At 36.9% G+C, this 20,074-nt stretch overlaps 1 protein-coding gene across 3 annotated transcripts in view; it reads left to right on the forward strand.

The window, feature by feature from the left end:
* LOC106855471 (neurabin-1-like) overlaps positions 1–20,074 on the forward strand; it is a 40,526-nt gene that overhangs the window by 492 nt on the left and 19,960 nt on the right. For all 3 annotated transcript variants that reach the window (XR_015804840.1, XM_014880163.2, XM_088168036.1), the window contains exons 2-9: positions 135–2,000; positions 13,470–13,602; positions 14,002–14,122; positions 14,608–14,712; positions 14,889–15,009; positions 15,434–15,580; positions 17,322–17,375; positions 18,999–19,228. Coding sequence is in view for 2 of the 3 variants with exons in the window: in XM_014880163.2 (XP_014735649.2) it covers positions 390–2,000; positions 13,470–13,602; positions 14,002–14,122; positions 14,608–14,712; positions 14,889–15,009; positions 15,434–15,580; positions 17,322–17,375; positions 18,999–19,228 (2,522 nt within the window). In the remaining variant the exon portion in view is untranslated. The remainder of the gene's footprint in view (positions 1–134; positions 2,001–13,469; positions 13,603–14,001; positions 14,123–14,607; positions 14,713–14,888; positions 15,010–15,433; positions 15,581–17,321; positions 17,376–18,998; positions 19,229–20,074) is intronic.

The raw sequence follows: 20,074 nt of genomic DNA on the forward strand, positions 1-20,074 counted from the left end.
CCGCGCGTCCCGGCGGACACAATGGGCTTTATCCCGCAGGGAGGTCTTGGGCTGCGATTCCCACCCCGAGTTTCGGATTCGTGTCACACGCCGGCGAGGCCCCGAGTTAATGGAAACTCTCTGTCTCTCTGCAGATGGCTTTCCGGATGCCGCGATCCGCGCTGGGGATAACACCCGATGTGGCCATTCACGCGCTTTGATTTCTTTCTCTCCACGTACAGTCCCCTGTGTTCCGTTTCAATGCAAGTGGGAAGGCTGACTGAGTGAAAGGCTGCTTTGGGGATCTTCTGTGGGATCTGCACTACCTGGTGTTGGAGGGTGGAAGCTTTGTGCTAGGGAGTCGTTTTTCCCATTCTTCGTAAGGAGTGGAGGGAGCTTTCTTTTCAACAATGATGAAAACCGAAGGCAAGGGGGAAAGGACTTTAAGAAGTGCTTCTCCACACCGAAATGCTTACAAATCTGATTTCCATGCCATCAAATGCTCTTTTGATGGTGTAAACAATCCTGATAATGCTTCCAACAAAACAGGCTTGCATCAGAAGCTGAGCACCTCTTCCAATGGAGGGGGAAGTGACCCACACAGTCGAGGCAGAGCTGCCACTTACGGCAACAGAGTACACAAGATCAAAAGTATGTTTCTGCAAATGGGAAGCTCTTCCTCCACAACCTCTTGTGAAAGCAGTCCACCTGCTGAGACCAAATTAATCAGCCGGGCCACAGCAGCGGAGTATGGATCTTCTCCAGGTAGTCCATCTTTTCTCATTGTCCAAAAAAATAATCTTCTTAATACAGCTACCAGCCCCAGTGGCAGTCCTGTGGATTCACTGTCTGTGTCTTCTGCCGCTGACAAAGTCATCCGTAGCAGCGATGAGGCAGACTTGGACAAGGTTGCCCTGGCAGAAAAATTTTCAGAGACCAGGAAGCTCTTTGAGAGAAATATAAAACAACGGAGCTCAGTGGACAGATATTCCCCCAGCAAATGTGAAAGAAGTGAAGATAAGAGGAGACGTGGTTCAGCCTCTGATTGCAGCAATGTGGTGGATCACTTCAGTTTTAATACAGAAGCAAGTCTTCCGGTTGCACTGGAGAAAGTTGAAAATCAAAGTAATGAGGAGTTGAAGCAGCAACATGCTAATAGTGGTTCCAAATCTTCCTTCCTGAATGCAGGGCCCATTTCTAGGAGGCTGGAAAGCTTTCTGGGTGACAGTGATACTGAAGAATCCAAAGAAACTTCTAAAAATGATAGTTCTCCGAATCAGGACCCTTTGGGAGGCCAGCAGACTTTGAATTTGTCTTCTGTTGCTGAAGGATGTCTGGAGAAAGGTGCATTGCCTAAAGTGCCTGAGATCTGCAGAGATGAGCCGAGCAAGGCACTTGGAAAAGATGGAAAAGAGCAACTGGTACTTGAGAGAAGCCCGTGGAATATGGGCAGTGTGCCTGCTCAGGAGGCTCAGCAGACATCAGATAGTGTTTGCTCCTGGGTTTCTCCCACAGAGGGGACGTGCAGAGAGCTGGTTGCACAAGATGAAACCTCAGGGCATGAAAAAAAAGGTTTGGAGAAAGATCACGTTGATCAAGAGAATCAGAAGCTCGTATGTCACGTACAGGAAGGGAAGAGAAGTGACTATGCCTTGGAAGTGGTGGAAGAGTTTATGGATGGCAGCAAGACCAGTTGGGAAGAAGAAAGAGATGGGATGTCTGTAAGAGCTGGTCCAGTTACACAAGTACAGGATGTTTTAGAGCAGGAAGAGGATACTGAAGAAGAGGAGCAAGCGTTGGAAAAGCAAAGTGAGGACTTCAGTGATTTTGGAATAGAGAATGCAGCTTTTGATGATGACAGGGACACAGAGCCAGAAAACCAATGCCCTGAAGGCAAAGAAATTTTAGAGGGAGAGGAGGACTATATGTATGACAGTGAATACGAGGAGTTTCCTGGACTTTCTGAAGAGGAAGATCCAGCGCCAGACCGGAAAGTCAAGTTCTCAACAGCTCCTATCAAAGTAAGTATGTTTGAGTTTTCCTTTTTTTTTTTTTTTTTCTTTAATTGTTTTACAGTCAAAAATACTCAGGAAATAAATTTTGGAGGTTTTGTGGGTTTTTTTTAAGTTCTAAAAAACGTTTAAGAAGTGTAAGTTTACAGCTTTTATTCAACGTTAAGTTTGAGAGAGGTTACCACTTCAGAAAATTGATTAGTTAGTCACAAGTAATTCCTTAATTACAGCTGCTTCATAAGATAGTGTAGTGAAGCTACACTAATGAGGTTTTACCTGCTGGACTTTTTCAGGAGCACATATCATTTAGGAGTAGATACAAACACCTGACCTTTAATACTTGCCTTCATTTGTTTAACATTGAGGCATTGTATTAGGAATTACTATTTTCGGTCTTCCTTTTGGCACAAAAGTTTAAATAAAAACCCCAAACAAAACAACATACTCCCCCACAGAAAACTTTCATATTCAACTTCAGACTTTTTTATGGAATTGGCTATAAGAAAATATCAAATGACTGATTCTTGCGTTTTAAGATTCTAGAATTCTCTCCAATAATAACCATATATATGTTGTTTGGTTCTAATACTGATTGGTGAATAAGCCATAGAAGTGTTAACGTGATTATTTTGGAATTACGAAGTTGCAGAAGTTAAACTTAGAGGGCAGACAGGATAATGAGGAGTAGTGAAAGTTATAATTTTAACAAATTAAAAAGTTTTATGTGTCTGATCTTCCCTCACCAAATATAGCCACAAAATAAGTTGCTCCTTAACTCAAACTATGTTTACTGATAGTCTCTTGCAGACTTGAATTATTCTAGTCTTTCTTAGACTTTGGAAGGAGAATTGGGAGACATGGACAAGGATGGAATGGGAGACTGTACAGACTTTCCTCAGCATACTATCTCTTCTACTATCACATGAATGAAAGACATCATATTTAATAAACAGCTTTTACACTTTGTTCATAGAGAGTCAAGACTCACTTTTACTGATCAGAGGGATGTAAAAATTATATTGACCTTTGAACTTCCCACAGCAGAGAGCTGTAATTTCCCTGTTTGCTAATACATACCAGTGCTGCACCCCAGAAGGTGTTTTGATTATGGAAAAAAATTTTGCAAAATGTGAGTTCTGTTGCATGTAGATTTTTTTATAGTCTCTCCATAGAAAGGCTAACTTTATATGGCTTTCTTCTGGTTGATGTTGCTTTAGTGGTGACCTGGAGCAGTGAAGGGGAGAGTGCTGCTATTGAAAACTGCATAATGAGTCTGGTGAGGGCTGGGAGAGAGCCAGAGGGGCATCAGTCCATTTCTACATGCATTTGTGCACTCAGTATCTGAGCAAAGTGCCATGTAGAGTCTACTGTAAATGTGTTAAGTGACTTCCTGCTGTAGGCAGGGTTTTACTGGTCATTGCTGATACCCTACTGAAGCAGTGGCTGTTAACAGACTTCTGCCTTCTCTGCTGTGTCTATGCCAGACATAGTTGAAAGCCCTGGTAGAAATCTCAGTGCCAGCTGTGATGGAAGCTCTTGTGTGGACAAAACTCAGGTTTTGGTAACAAGCGTTGTTCAATTATAGCTGCTTTTCTGAAAGCCACAGGAAGCAACCTGTCTGTCAGTCCTGGTTATATGGTTTTTGAGATTTATACTCTGTAAAATAAAGAATTCCAACTTTTTTATGCTTACCCAGAACTTTCTTTAGTTGTATATTTTTAATATCTCAAGAACCATTTAGAAAATCCCAGTTCTACCTCACAGAAGGAAATCTCTCTTTCTTCACAGATTTTGGTGTATCTTAAATTGGAAGAGAAGAAAATCTCAGTGGTAGCTGAAAGATTATTCCTGGTCCCCACCACACCTTAGAGCAGTGCCATAGTGAGAAATACATACTAATAGCTTCTTTTTCAGCTTTATTTAGACAAATAAGTTTGACTAAAATGCGAGTGCTATTTTCAGGCATTCATTGCCACTGGAGAAGGTCTGTGATTCTTTTCCTCATTGATGCTCCTGAGAGAGGCCAGGCTGCCCTTGCATTCTTGCTGTTTTCTGCACCTCTCTAGTGATTACAAAGAAACCATCTGTGTCTCTTGCAGTTGCTGTTTAGCAGGTATCTGGTGCAGCTGAAGAATGCAAATGTTCAGAGTATATTGGGCAAGAAAAAGCACATTCTCAGATCTTCAGCACTCTGCAGTGATGGAGCTTTGACTGTTGTATTTGAACTACACGAAAAGGAGGTTGGAGATGTCTGTAGGTAATGGGTAGAACTTAAAGGCACCTTAAAAATAGCATTTATAGTGCTGCAACAAAGAGAACTTGATTATTATTTCTGTTTCAAAGCTTCTAGTCGGTTGTAATATTGGCAAGGTCTTTTACTCAAAGAAGGAGACTGTGGGGCTCCCAGGGGATGTATAAGGTAGCTAACACTGTTAGCACTGCATCTGACCTGTGATGGAGGTCCATAATTGTTGACATCTGGAGCAGGGCTTGAGAACATAATTTGATCTGATAATTTCAGGAAAAATGGAACCTAATTACACAAATACACTGTCATTTTGTGTTGCCCCGTGCCTATGAAAGCAAGCACAGATGAGACTTTTAAAAGAAGTGTTTCAATTCCATAGACGCTGTTGATAAATGAATATGGGATTTTTTACTTGCCGTAGGTGACCAGATTCTCTAAGTCCTTCTGCTGTTTGATCTTTCCAGGCCCTGGGAAACATTTTATCTCGGTTCTTGTTTCTCCTGGAGTAGTTTAGAGAGTGATACAGTACAGTTACTAGCAGAACTTCGCAGCTTGGGTATGTGTTGCCACGTATGAAGCTAGTAAGGAATGTAAAGCATACTCAGCAGTCCAAGGAATTTGCAAGGGAACTGAATTTGCCTTTGTCTTAAAGTTTTCTGAGTAAACAATGTAAACAATCAGCATTACATACAATGCAAATAACATCAGGTAATTCTTCTGTCATCCCTTTATATTTCGTTTTGCCTTTGTAATGTAGGCATTAACTTGCTTTCTATTATGTGATTACCTTGAAAGGCTTTAATTAACATAAATGTAATGACTGAGTGCTGTTTGACGTTTCTAATTTTGAAGCTTTCTGTTGGTAAAACAAATGCTTGTTTTCAAATTGATTTCTTGAGATGTTTTCACCTCCGACGGTGGCAAACTTTGTCCTCAAAGCCTTTAATAGCACAGTGACTAACTTCTGCAATGACTTATGATCCTTAGAAATTCTGTAGCTCAGGTAAGCTGAAAAGATAGTACAGCTGCTACTGCTGTTTGCTTCCGTTTATTTATCAGTGTTATCTAGTTGATGTTGCATGGGAGTGTCTGTTCCCAGCTTTTGTGAATAGTAATATATTTTGAGGTGATTTTGTCAAGAAAACAGTTTGAAAAAGTAAACAGAACAAACCCCAAACCTTCATAAAGGCATTACTTTTATATTTGCCACAGCTGAGCATAGATTTATTTCACAAGAAAACTGAAAGCAGTTTTATAGTTTGTGTGTTGTCCTAACAAGTCAAGTTTCAGCTGCTTCTCAGAGAATATGGGAATCCTTCAGAATATTGCCATTTGTCTTGTACATCACAGTAAAGCTGTTTTATGTATAGCTAGACACAAACGGTAGTGTTGTTCAGCCTGTCCTATTCTTCAACGTCTTTAGTACAAAACTGCTTACTGTGGAAGTTATTGAAGAATAAATGCAGATAACCCTTGAATTAGATTTCCTGTATGACAAGATACCTGCAAATGCTTTTAGGAGATACACAGATTTTCTATATCAATGTGGAAACTCTCGAATACTGTTTTAACACAATATTGTAGTGTAGTGATTCAGCTTCATACAGCCTCTGATTTTGAACTGTTCACTTGTGTACTTACAATGGTGTACACAAAAAGGGATACAAAAGTCACAAACTGGTTGAAGATACCCAGACCCTAGAGTTTGTTTGGTAATTAAAGAATTGATGGCTGGTCAATTGTCAGCCATTGCTCAAGCACTTCAGTAAAGTACTTCTGTGGCATTAAGAAACAAGTATGTGATGTGGGAGAGGGTTGATGAAGGAAAATAGAGATTTGATTTGAGAGTAAATTTAAACAGAATTGATTTACATGTGGGAATTAATCTTTTTTTTCTTGACACAGATAATGTGTTTTTCCATTTTACTTTGTTTGGGATCTTTTCCAATGACAATTTGCTTGTTTAAAGTCATAAATTTTAATTGTTTTGAAGCTCTGTTTATCAACATTAGTGACTTAACATCAAAGCAGCTTTTCTTCATATTTTCATCTCAATCTCTCCTTGGTGTTTTTCGGTGACTTTTCACAAAAAATAATCCTGTTTTGTTCTGTCTGCATCTAAGAGTATGGAATTCTTACAATTTAACAGTATGAGATGTTTAAAATGTGAATAATAACTGGAGGAAGAAGGTATATATTTTCCCACACATAAAATTTTTATGTTGTTTTGGGGTTTTTTGAGAAAAGATAATCTTTAAACCATTAATGAAAGTTCAGTTTTCATATAAGTAAAATGTTTCTTAAGATAAATGTTTAATAAGCCTAAATGCATTTAATTCTATGCACAGATTTACCTGTGTTACAGAGTTCTGTGTCAGATATTTCTGATGCCTTTATGATCCTTGTTTTTTGAATCTGTTATGGTTGTTCAGCTCTCTGGAAAGCTCTTTCAACTCCAGCTGTCTTTGGCTTTTTTCTTTTTTTTTCTTTTTAATCATACATCTTCCAGTTTGATTTTTAGGAAATGTTTGATACATAAGTTTTACAATTGTAGATTGATTTGGTATTTCGTCTTTGGATGAGAGTCCAGTGCCAGGGCATGGGGCTGTAGAGCAGAAATCTAAACTGGAACAGAAGAAGTAAAGAATTTATTTTTATATCTTGGCTCACTGCTGGAGCAGCTTGACTCTTTACGTTAATATCTCAGTGTATTTCTAACTGAATTATTCTGTAGGTGGAGTTAGATACCACAACAACTGACCAGTTTCATGCCTTCGGTTATGCTATAAAACCATAGAAAAATAAGAGAATGTTGAGGTTATGGAAATCAGGTGAAGTTATCACCTGTCCACATTCTATTCAGTCCCACTTGCTTCTAATTTCCTAGCAATTTCACGTGGATTGTGAGGGGATCTAAAAGGTATTTTAAAAGTACTGATATGTGGAAAATTAGCACTTCTATCAGTTGCATATTCATGGTCTCACTGATGACAGGGTTGCAGCTTTAGTTTAAGTTCTTCTTTTGGCTTAGTGTTAGCTGATCACTATGTATGCCCAGCCTGTGCTGTCTTTTACTCTTTTACTCTGTCAGAATAGCTGTGGGGAACAGGAGGTGGAAAAGAAGGCGAATATGAGGCACTTGAGGGTTTCATAGGAGGTGATTAGAAGAAACACTGAGGAGGTGGTGGAGGTCAACAAAGATAAGTAGATTTATAGGAGACAAGTTCAGTAGGTCAGCAGTTAAAGTGCTGGAAGATTCAGTGTCTTTTTGATGATCATTACTGTTCTTAGCATATGAGAATACATAACTTAGCCAAGGAAGGAATGAACCAGCAGTAGCTGAAACTTTTTTGTGGTTTACCTTTGGAGACATGGAAAAATAAATTATTTCTTTCCATATAATTCTAACAAAATATTAAGGTCAATACTGAGAAGGACATCAGTAAAAAGATGCTTGCCTGCATTATCTGAGTACATATTTTGTAATCTTGAGATCATGAGGGTTGTGCAGAGTTTTTTACAGGGTTCTTAAATTTTTATTTAGTAGAAAAGTACTATGCAATATGGCACATTCTTTATTTCCCAGACATTGTCTTTCATCACCCTTTGATGTGACTTGGCATAGTGAATTGATCCTTCTTTTTAGACCCGGGGTATTGATCATTGCTAATGACAGTATTAATGCAGATTAGTTAATTGAGTTGATCTAGTACCCCCTGGTGGCAGGGTTATTTTTTTGTTTATTCTTAAGGTCTTTAGAAAACAGGTGGACTATTTTTCTGTTCACTGTTGGTTTTTTTTAAGTTCCCCATAGCGATTTGCTTGCTGTTTAGATTTGGTCAGGACAAGATTTTTGTTTTGGTGAACTAAATAAATACATATGTATCTATGTGGACCACCAGGCATGAACTGTTGGTACCAAGACATCTGTAAAGTTTACAGAGGTTCATAATTGAATCACTTTATTTATATACATATTTAGCTTTCAGAAGCTACGATTTTGGGTTTTTGGTGCTCCCTTTTATGTGGCACTTTGAGGAGCTTTTCCTCTTCTGGTCATATGCCACTTATTGTGCAGCCTTTCAGTCTCTGTCAGTCAGAGAGCATTGCCACCTCAACTTGCGTTGCTGGAGGAATACAGCCAGGTCATGGCAGAGCTTTTCTTCTGCAGATGGAGATTATGGATTGTTTCTGAACTTTCTCTGAATATCTGAAATGAAATAAAATCAGTGCTGTGAATATGAATGGATGCTTTTCTTTGTCTTCAGTATTTTTCCCTCTGGGATTTAAAAATTAAACACCTGAAAGTAAAAGTTTCTCCTCTAGTAGTTAGCATAACCTGACTGAAATAAATACTGTGTTTTCTGTCTTGTTCTTTAGCAGGCTACAATGTTTTAGCTCCTGCAGTGAAAAACAGAACTAAAGAATAAATTTAACTTGTTTTATTGAGAATTAAGTAGAGAATGAGACTGGTAAGAAACTGTTTTATTTATAGTGACATTGCCTATCTGAAACTCTCTGTATTGTAGATCTGAAGCAAGACTGCACCTTTGTCTTTATGTAAACTGACTTGGTTGGAGCTTTTGATTAAGTCATACTGAGCTGCAAGACCAAGGACTTAAGTGTGCACAGCCTGCCTGTCCAACCACTTAGTAATAGAAATTGCTACCTTGAGCGTAAATGTTTATAATATCAATTTTTAACAGTTGCCAGCCATTCTGAAAACTTTTTGAAGGAGAGTAAAGGTGTGAGTGTTTAAAAAATCAAATTAAATAAGGTATTTCTCTTTGCTACTTCTATGATTATATATAGCATGAATTGAGTTAGATCGGATACAGGCAATTTTTACTTAAAATATACAAAATAGTGCTAATAAAAAGCTAACCATATAGCTTTTGGAAGTAGAGGGAAGACTAGGATGGCAGTAGTGAGATGTTTACTGGAACAGGAGGTAGTAAACTGTAAGGTGTACAATATGCTTCAGTCCTACCTCAGTGGTACTATTTCAAATGATTATTCATGTGCACTTCACATTTTGCCAGGCATTACAAAGGCCTCAATTTGGAAAGCTGAAACTGTTTGCTATTGGATCATTTTCCCCGAGCTTTAACTTGTGTTTGAATGTTTGGCTTTCTGGTGTGTCAGTAAACAGGCACGTTCAAAGTGAGCGCTGCTCAGAATCCGGGGAGCCGAGGGGTGTGGAGCTGGCTGTGCTCCAGGCAGGGCAGCAGTAACGCTTCAGGGCCCCTCTCCGGTATTCAGTGTTTCTTTAACTGCCTGGGCAGGTGTTGTGAGGCTTTCCAGCAAATACTGCGGCACAACTTTAAAGTGATGTTGCTGTTGCTTCCATTCTAATTAGTTGGAAACCCTTCCGGGCAGTTCCTGATTTCCTAATCTTACTGTTTAATTATTTTTGTAATGTTCTGCTTTTCATTAGGCACAAACAAATCTATATACTAGAAATGAATGTTGGAGTGGAGGTCTTTGGACTGTGTTTTGTTACTCTGCAGCACTTTCATGCAAGCACATGGTAAATTAGTGTTTGCCCTCTAACTAATTAATGCTCTTCTAAAACTAACATCATACTTAAGTAGACATTCTTCTGTGCTATGAAGAGTTTGAAATATGTAAAGGTCGTTATTTTTCTGTGATAATGCTATTTCCTGTGTTAGCACTAAGATGACAAATTTTTGGTTCTGTAATAGTTACTGTATAGTTCTGTAATAGGAATTAAACAGTAGGGTCTTTTAGACTGGCTGTGTTGGTGTTTGTTGAGTGCTGATCTTGATGATGTCTAGATTAGCATCTTCATAGAAGATGCAAAACCAAGTTTTGCATTTAAAAAGTGATAATTTTTTTCTGGTGTGAAGAATGTAGCTAGTTTTCTCTCCAGATAAATATATATGCTGTTCAAGCACTAAGTATATTTGAAAATTCACCATTATGTGTCTTAACAACGTAATTCAAATAATTCTTAAAAATTCAGCCCTCTGTCAGAATTTTATTTGATTCAAATTAATTGCATCCATTCTGAAGGAAAAAGGATTTAAGTGAAAAAAAATATTTTCAGATAGCATTTTGACATTTGTTAGCTTAACAGGATCCAAAAGTTATTAATGTTAGGGTAGCCTTCTGGATATATAGCAAGCTATGGTAAAAGGCTTGTGAAATTCACATGATTTCCACAGTAAAATTAATCTGTTTCTCCTGTATGGAGCCAATAACTTGTATTTACTAATGTATATCTTTTAAAAATACCAGTTGCAGTAGTAATAATTTAACAATCTCTAGCTAGCAGTGGCTTCTGAATAGTAAGATTAGAATTTCTTTTGTCTGTAATGTATTTGATTCAGTGGTTAAACCCTGCCAGACACAGTGCAGGGATGAATATGTTTAGCTTTCTCATCAGTCTTCTAAACTGTGAACTTATATTATTTATTATCCACGTTTTAACTGTGTTTAAATGTTACTTTTGCTACTTGGCAAGAACAACTTGCTGACCAGTTCTGTATTTTCTATATTAATATCAACATTTTTTTCTCTCTCATAAAAGATGAACACAATGTTATGATTCTACATGTGCACAATAAAAATTTGTCTCCTACCCTTGACTCTTTAGTCATAGTTTTTGTAGTGTGCTTTTGCTTTTCTTTCTGTTGCTGCAGTGTTTGGCTTCTGCTTACAAGTTTTGCTTTTTCCTCTGTTCTTTGTAAATTGATGTTTTTCCTCAAAATTATTTTTCTGAAGTTTGGAGAGGGGTGTGTTGTTCTTACTATTTTGAAATGTGGCTATCTTATTTTAATTATGAGGTTAAGGTTTTTAGAATATTACCCAGATGTTCTCATACAGTTGTCAACCATCACCTTAAGAAAAAAGTGTGAATTATTTCTCTCTAGTGAATTACTCAGAATTGGTTTCAAATAAGCTTTTCTTAGAAAGCTAGTATGCATAAATATTAGTAGTCATCATTTGTATAAATACGTTTATGATATTATTTTATTAATAGCAATTATAAGCATCGCTGGAATTTAAGAGACCACTAGTTTTAAATTCTATTATCCATTCCTGGCCGATAAACAATTCCCGTGATCAGTTTTGTATAAAAATTAGCAAATTCCATGAGACTCTCAAGTACAATTCTATTACTTTTAAGCTGGAAAAATAATAAATAATTTTTAGAATTTCCAGAGATATTTTAATGCTGGTGGCCCAAGACTTGCAGCATACATGATGCAGTGCTGTTACGGTGCAAGTTTTCCCAAGTTTCTAGCACCTTATAAATTGTTGTGTGAGGAACTAGTCTTCCCTGTGGTGATGCCTTTCTTTGGTAGACAGTGACAACTGCAGCATCTTCTGCTCTGTTAGACCACTGAGATGTAAAGAACTAAGAAAATACAGTTGTCACTGTCTCCAAAATGAACTACTGCCATTCTTCACATTTTGCTCATTTCAAGCATTTGATAGTTAAAATATCTTTTCAACTTTTAGTCTTACTGTTAATAGTGGATTATATGTGTATGAACTTACACATTTTTTTCATGCCCTGGTATTTGATTTGTCCTCAAGAACTCAGATATTCTCACTAACAAGTTATCATTTGTCCACTCATGAACTTCCTATAATAATAGGAAACTAATAATAATTAGTTTCAAATTCATGTGATTATAATTTGACTATGTTTTTGGAGATGCTGCTTTTTCTCTTGGGATGAAAAGTAAACTAACTTGTCTGATCTTGTTCCAAAGGGTGAATAATGCTTCACTAAGTGCTTCTGCATATCCTATTTAGTGATTTGGGGGCTGAGGAGGGTGATTAATTTACAGAACTTGGCCACCTTTTCTGATCGTGGTAGAATAAGACCATTTAGATGGTTTTCTTTGTCTATTTTGCAGATTTTTTTCTGTAAAGTTCATGGAAAACATACTGTAAGTGTGACCCATGTTGTCTTTCTGTATCCAGTTGTTGCCTACTGGTATGGCAGTCACCAGGAGTTTCTTTATTAACATTTATGCAAGACTTAGCAAGAAGAGCTTCTAAGGAAGTTTCTTTTATTGTGGAAGACATAAGACTTCTGAGAGTGGATTTCTTCCTTCCTTTTCAGCCAAGTGGATCTAATTGTGCTTGCTTACTGGACTGACTATATGGCCATGCCATGTTTCTGGAGTAGATGTTTTGCAGGGTTTGGGAAGAGTTTATGAAACTGAGCTCAAGTTGTAGTCTGAAGGTGATGCAGTAGGCTGCTCATGGGAAATACTGAATTATACTGGTTGCTTTTTGATAATCTGTTTCAATGACCATTTTTTGGTGTCTGAAGCTACTGCTCTGCAGAGCAAAAGCTACATCCTAGTGAATGTAAATTCACAGGGAAGATGTTAATTGCAGTTAATGCTGTGGTATTTACATGATTGCAGTTATTAGTGGAAAATACAACAATTGCAAAAATGTAGTAAGCCAGTGTAAATGAACTTCAGTGTTGCATGCTCTTGATTAGGGAGATGGCTGCTGCAGCTGAAATGCATGATTTTTGTCTTACAGTGATGTTGAATAAAACACTCAGTGCCTGCAAAACATTTAGCAGATAAACTTTATTTTTTAAGATAAATGGGGGTGTGATATTTTTCCTTTTTTTTCCTAACTTCTTAATTTAAATACAATTAATGAACATGCTGATATGTAAGACTAACCCTCTTACATATACTTTACTTTTCCTTTTTAGATTTCTATCTTAATTTGTGTTGTTTGTTATCTTTTATTTTTAACAATTCAGAAACTCAGCTGGAGTGAATACTAAAAATAGTAATATATGTAGCAAGGCATTTCCTTTTCCTGGGAAACTGCGTGATTCCCTTGCAAAATCAGAAAACTACATCTGTTTGAAACACTGCAATTGGCAGATGGTGTGGGGGGAGGGAGAGGAAGGATTTGGTGGAATGTAGTCCTAACAAAAAAAGTCACACAATATCAAAGAGAAGCTGACTGATTTCTTTTAACTGTTTGGTGCATTTGCAAGATAAAATCCGTTAAAATAATTGTTTTGAAACTTTTAAAATGTTACTTCTGAGCAAGCTGGAAACTGTCTGACAGCAGCAGTATTTATTAAATTGATGGTTGTTTAGAAGATGAGATCTCTGAAAATACCACTTTAATTTTCTTACAGATTGTCTTTCAATTATATGACGTTTGAAAGGAGGTGAGAAGACATTAAAAAAATTTTCTGTTATATTTCTTAGGTTTTCAGTACTTACTCAAATGAAGACTATGATAGACGTAATGAAGAAGTTGATCCTGTGGCAGCCTCAGCTGAGTATGAACTTGAGAAAAGGGTGGAAAAGATGGAAGTGTTTCCTGTGGAAATTGAAAAAGGTGCAAATCAAACCTTGAGCATTTGCAAGAGACTCTATGGGAACAAAAAGATAAAAACATAACTGTATATTCCCTGAATTTAGGTCTTGAGTTTTTTAATGTGTGTCTAGATTTGTGGCTCGTTCTGGTGAATTTAGCGAGTGTTAACTGGATGGGCCTCTATTAAGTGTGGATTGTCATACTGAATTGAAGTTAGGAATGCTACAGGGCAAAAAGGCTTTAAGTAGCATCTACATAGAAAATACATGTTTTTTTTTTTTCTTTTTAAAGTGAATTTCTTTTATCTTTTGTGTGGAAGGACTTGGAATGCTTTGAAACAACTCAATTACTCAGTTACAATTTGTAACAATTTTTACATCATATGTCATGCAACTAATGTTAAATTTTTGAATCCCTTAGGTGACAGGGGTCTGGGAATCAGTATCATTGGAATGGGAGTTGGTGCTGATCAGGGACTGGAAAAATTAGGTATTTTTGTAAAAACAATAACAGATGGTGGAGCTGCTCAGAGGGATGGACGGTGAGTTTTTTGTTGAATCGATTATGCTTTTTACATATTTCCAGTGGAGCCCAGTTGCTATCATTAGATATGCTGTATACTGTGAATAAAAGTACAAAAGCTGAATGCAGCTGAGTGACTATGACACTCCTGCTGTGTGTTAAATTTTTAAAAAAGAGTTATTTATTGTAGGACATTTTTGCTAAGTAACTATAGATCTGCTTACAGCACATATGAGAAACGTTCAAAATAAGCCCATGAAGTACCACAAAATCATTGTGTAAATAGTATAAAAAACATGGAGTCAAATACTGTGTAAATTTTAACTGGTGATTTGCATAGTAACAGAGGATGAAGAGACTATTTTTAAGCAATGAATTTCAATGGACTCAGAATTTGTCATTGGAAATACTAGTGAGTTTTAAGTGATATTTGTCATGTCAAAAACGTTTCAAGCCAAAATACTGTTGTTTAACTGAAAGCTAAGCTATATATTTATTTTGCAGAATTCAAGTAAATGATCAGATTGTTGAGGTTGATGGCATAAGTCTAGTGGGAGTTACTCAGTTCTTTGCAGCCACTGTACTAAAGAACACCAAAGGCACAGTGAGGTAAGTATGTTTTCTCTGAAATAATAGTTTTTGTCATTTTTCATTAACGGAGAATACAAAACCATAGTATGAAAATTTTACAAAGATGTCGTGGAAGGCAACGGTGTAGTAGACTAATTTCTTAAGCATATGTTAAGATTTTTTGGCTGCAAGATAATTTGGTTTTTTTCCTGTAGGTTTCTGATTGGGAGAGAGAAGCCGGGGGCTGAGAGTGAAGTAGCGCGTCTCATTAGTGAGACCTTAGAGCAGGAGCGATGTCTGTATGAGCAGCACTATGTTCACGATGACACAGAGCAGGTAAAACATTGTTCATGCTCTGCTAATGGGATAAGCGGGGGAGTGTAATCAAACTGAAGTAAAAAAAGCATAACACAGGCAACTTGTTAAAAACAGGAAAATAAGCACTTCAAACATTACTGTTATCAAGGCACATTATTATTACTTTATCACTAATCCAAAATATACTTTTAACTGTCAGTTGTGTGTGATAGTTTTGTGCATATCTTTCTTAGCTCTCTTTTGTGGAACTTTGATGAAGGTGTTTGCAAGTCAACTTTAACACTCACCATAGGTGTAAGAAATTTCAATTTGGTGGTAACTAGTCAAGAAAGGTTTTCCAGCTGGTTGGATTCCTTGGTAGTGTGCTTTGGTTATAGCTGCTACCATAATGCAAAAAAGTGTGTGTGTGTTACAGAATGTCATGATTTTCTCATTTTGTCAGGATGATGACTATGATGATGATGAGGAGGATACATACGAGTCACATTTACATGGAAAATCTGTAGAAGTTTTTGATCTTCCCGAAAATGAAGATATTGGTTTACTACTGGATATGGATTCAGCACAGTCTCTTCTTAAATTTAAAGAGGTGTTGTAGCAATTTTTAAAATATTCTTTGTGATGCACTGGGGAGTATCTGAACCTTAGAGGATTTGGATATAATCTCCTTCATGTTCCCTCTTGTTGTTTTGGGTTTGTTTTTTCCCAGCGTCAAGAATAACTATCTCTGGTAAATGTCTGTTGAAATGTAGGTGTTCTTTATTTTTTTTTTTATATCCGGTTTCCATATGCATATTTCCATTAAACAATCTTTTGATTTAAATTAAATTTAAAAAGCCCTTGGAAGCAGACGGTAGAACCAAGCCCCATCTCTGTCCGTGTTATGGCTGAGCATTGCATTAGATAGATAGGATGCTTCTCCTAGTTCTCCTGTGGCCCTTTGGCCTTTGAATTTTTGCTGCCCAGTAGAATGACTTTAGCTGCAGAGAGCATGGGGGGTGTGCAAATACAGTCTCAAGTGTTGTTGTGAGTTGTTTTTCAGAAAACAAGAAATACATACATAATTTCTTGGTTTAGTCCCTGCAGTCTTCTGAGATATCTGTGTACATAAAAGCACTTGATTCTGTAGACAGGCATATTTTTGGCTTGGAGGGTATTTTTATGGTGTGTTTTTTGGAAGGAATGGATTTGTAAACCTAATAGCTCATTCCAGGCTCTGAATCACAACTTAACAAAATTGGAAATAGTACGATTCTCTTTTCCCAGGGTTTTTATAAAGGAGCATATTTGCTTTATTCAGTGCTGTGGGATTTAGTCATGGACTTAAATGGTACAGCCTTTGGCATTTAGGAGTCCAGGCTTCTCTGGTAGATTTAAGTGCCTGTGATTTTCACTCTGGGAGGAGAAAAATATACTGCAAAGAAACTGTTTTGTCAGATGCTCTTTGCTGCTACATCAGCTTATTTTTGTGAAGGACTGGTATTTTGCAGATCTCCTAAGTTTGTTCTCTTGATAACGTTGCCGATGTCATTGAGGACGTAGAAATTGCAGGCTGCTGATCTCTAGAGAACATTAACAATTTTTCTAGGTTTGGAAGCATAGAAGCAAGCTGAAGCTTCTTAAGCGCCTTATTTATTTGAGATACAATTATAATGTCATGTAGAATCATGATGGTGCTGTTACTAACATAATCTAAATGAAGAATAATCATGGATTCACCTGTTCTAATTTGAGTTTGGTGCAATGTGCCTTGACAAAAAAGAAAATCTCCTCAGGGTTACAGATGGAAAGCGAGATACAAGGATTAGTACTTGTTAAAAAAAAAATCTTTACGTTTGGCTTAAGTGTAATCTTTTTGATTTCTAATAATCTTATGAAGATTTGTGGTGTAAAAATACATGGCTCAATTTTAAAATAGAGCCAGCACATTTGTTTTGAAGTGCTGATTGTAAAAATAGTTAGTACTGTTAAGTTTTTCTTTTATTCTGTGTACCAGTTGTCATCATAAGTGCATTGCTGCCTTTTCATTACCTTGGCACATTAAAACGTTATTGTAATCTTTTCAGCTTTCCTAATGTGTAGACAGCAATGGGAGATTTTTAGGGTGGTTATGTACTGTGGAACTTGTTTGAGGTTTGGGTAATTTTTAATTTTTTTTTTTTAAATAAAAGCTCATGATTACTTCTCCTGTAATTGACAAATAATTATGTTGACTTTATGCCACTCTAACAATGGTTTTGGGGAAAAGGGAATCACAGAGAAATACTTAAAACTAGCATTTTCAAATGTAATTTTGTGTGTGCTCATATCTTTTTTTTCATCTGTTCCAGCTACAATTAAAACATGCAGTAACAATAGCTGAAGTGAATCAACTGAAGGAGAAAGTAAGTTTTCAAAAAATATTATTATTGGTAAGGTTTTTTATTGGGTGGTTTGTTTTGAGGTTATGGCTACTGATTTTACCTGGAATAGGCTGAATGCAAAAGGCAGAAATCTGTTTATGCCTCAGGTGCTCTCTACTCTATGTTATGCTAGACAGACATTTCTAAGCTGAAGAGATATGCTCAAATTCAAAATAAAATGAAAATTAACCAAACAAATAAAGCCTCAAAAGTCACACAAAACAACTTTAATAACCCATCCCCCATGTCTCCATTTTAAAATGAACACTCTAGTATTACTGCTTAGAGTAGCTGAATATAGTGGAGAGCTGTATGAAATAGCTCATAAACAAATATGAGAACATTATCAGTGGATAGAACTTGTCTTATTTGAGAATAGATTTGGCCAGGCAATGGTTTGTGGCTGTCTTTCTGTTACCAGAGAGTTATTTCTGTTATCCTCTTTCCCTCCTCAAATTTCTGACCTGGTCTGGGCAGAGAGTTTTTTTTCCAGTAGTTTTGTTTTTTGCTGAAGATTGGTTCAGTGCCTCTGCTTATTCTGAGAAAACACTTTCTTGTTCTTTTGTGCTGCTTTTTCCACTGGTGCAGGTTCATACATGGCCTTTTTCTGAAATACTGTGTGTGAGCGAGCAGTGTCTTTTATTCCATTGTCCTTCTGTGTTGCCTTGCTCAGAAATGCATATTCCTAGGACAAGTTGCAGCACATTGCTGGGGACAGGTAGCAAGTGAAGAGGCCATAGTGCTTCAATTTGCAATAATTTTCAGTAACAGTGTCTGTTGGGGTATTTCATGTACTCTGCAATTGTTGAGGCAAGGCAGACAAAGCAACTTATGACAGTTCCCTTTTGATTTCTGACAATGCTCCTCCTCTTTCTACTATTCTTGGCATGTGGCCCAACTAGATTGCACAAAGGCTGTTAAAAATGTTGGCGTTAGTACAACTTACAACCCCATTTTTAAATTCAAGAAATTCTTGGCCCTTTCAACATCCTTGTTCCATTGTCGGGTGATCTTAACTGGCTTCAAAATCAGTGATTTATTTTCTTAGTGTAAGTGGTGTCCTCAAAGAAGGAGGCATGGACAAACTAAGTTGTATCTATCCTGTTCACTCCTCCGAGGCCTGGAGAGCTTCACATGTTAACATTCCCATGTGTAACGTGGCTGCTGTCAAGCTGAGGGGGTGGCATCCCTCTCCTTTACTGAGGGTGGTTTTGTACATTAGCTCAAGAAAAGGAAACCCTGTGCCTGCCATCATTGATTAGGAAGACCAATGTCATATAAAGTTACCAGGGAAGATCAACCAGTCATGTTATCTTTATTCAAAAAGCTGTCAGTAACAAAGTAGTAGGACAGGGAACTTTTCTTACACAGGTTAAGATTCTTTATCTGCAGTTGCCTTTGAAGGTATTCAAAATAGGCCTCTCCAAAGATATTAAGGTCTGGTGAGATCTTGAACAATACAAGCTAATAATACAGGTCACGGTCATTTATATTCCGATAAGTATGTAATTATTATTAGTTACTCTCTAGTTAAACGTGTATCAACAACTGTTTTTTATTTCATCTTTTAGTTTAAATTAATTTGTTAAGTATTAATCTTTTCAGTTAAAAGTTGTTGAAGCAGAAAAAAACGAATGGAAATTTAATCGAGCCCAACTACAGCAAAACTTGGATGAAAGCAAAGAGAAAATTAAAAAATTAGAGACCTACTGGTTAGAGGCACAAAATTTATGCAAAACAGTAAATGAGCGTCTTAAAGAAACTCAAGAACAATGTGATGCCCTTGAAAAGAAATACAACAAGGCCAAGAAATTGCTTAAAGACTACCAACAAAAGTAAGTACCCCAAAATACCAGGTCTCTGTAGCTTATATGTTTTGTACAACTTGGGGAAAGCTGTCAGCAACACCTAGGGGATTAGGATTTGCTTAACATATTTTTATTTTATTAGAGTGCAGGGAAGCAGTGGGCTATAAATGCTGAGTTATTCCATACCTTACATCATCAGCTTCTGGAAAAGTTCTCTGAAAATCTTGCTACTGCTTTTGATTCATAGCTAAGGAAAAATTCTTTGATATTACAATGACAACTTTTTAAAAACAACTTAGTTTAAAACCTGTAATGCATCTATACTTTTTGGAAGGACTGCTTGAAATTTGATATGAGGTGTTTGGCAATACCTTTTGCTCTTTGTGAAAAACCCTCAGCTTTGATTCACGTCAATGTTCCAGAGAGAGTAGGCATCAAAGGATGTTCAATGATAGCCAGATACATGTAATACAGTCTGAATTAGGAGTTATATATTGTAGGAGAAGTAAAAAGAATTTTGAGAAAATGTAGAAGTTTTGGGATATGTATTTGGCCCACTAAAATGGCAGCATGAAAACAGTATCTTCAATCTGTGAAAGGGTTTGGGATTTTTAGTAGAAGTAATATTGTTTATTAGATCCACCTTTGGGGAACTCCAGCACTGTTATGTGGTAGTGTCTAATTGTTCTATGATCTTCCCGCTTTGCTAAACAAGAGGCAATTGCAAAATATTATTGATGTGTCCTAATAGGACAGAATTGTAGATTTTGACAGTTGCTGAGAGTGTATAATACTCTTGTTCCCAGTTTCTCCACTTGCTACTTACTTTTAAAGCAATTTATTGTGATCTTTTGGCTTGTAGTTCACATCCAG

Source organism: Sturnus vulgaris, chromosome 7, assembly GCF_052056855.1.
Source record: "Sturnus vulgaris isolate bStuVul1 chromosome 7, bStuVul1.hap1, whole genome shotgun sequence".
Lineage (NCBI taxonomy): Eukaryota > Metazoa > Chordata > Aves > Passeriformes > Sturnidae > Sturnus > Sturnus vulgaris.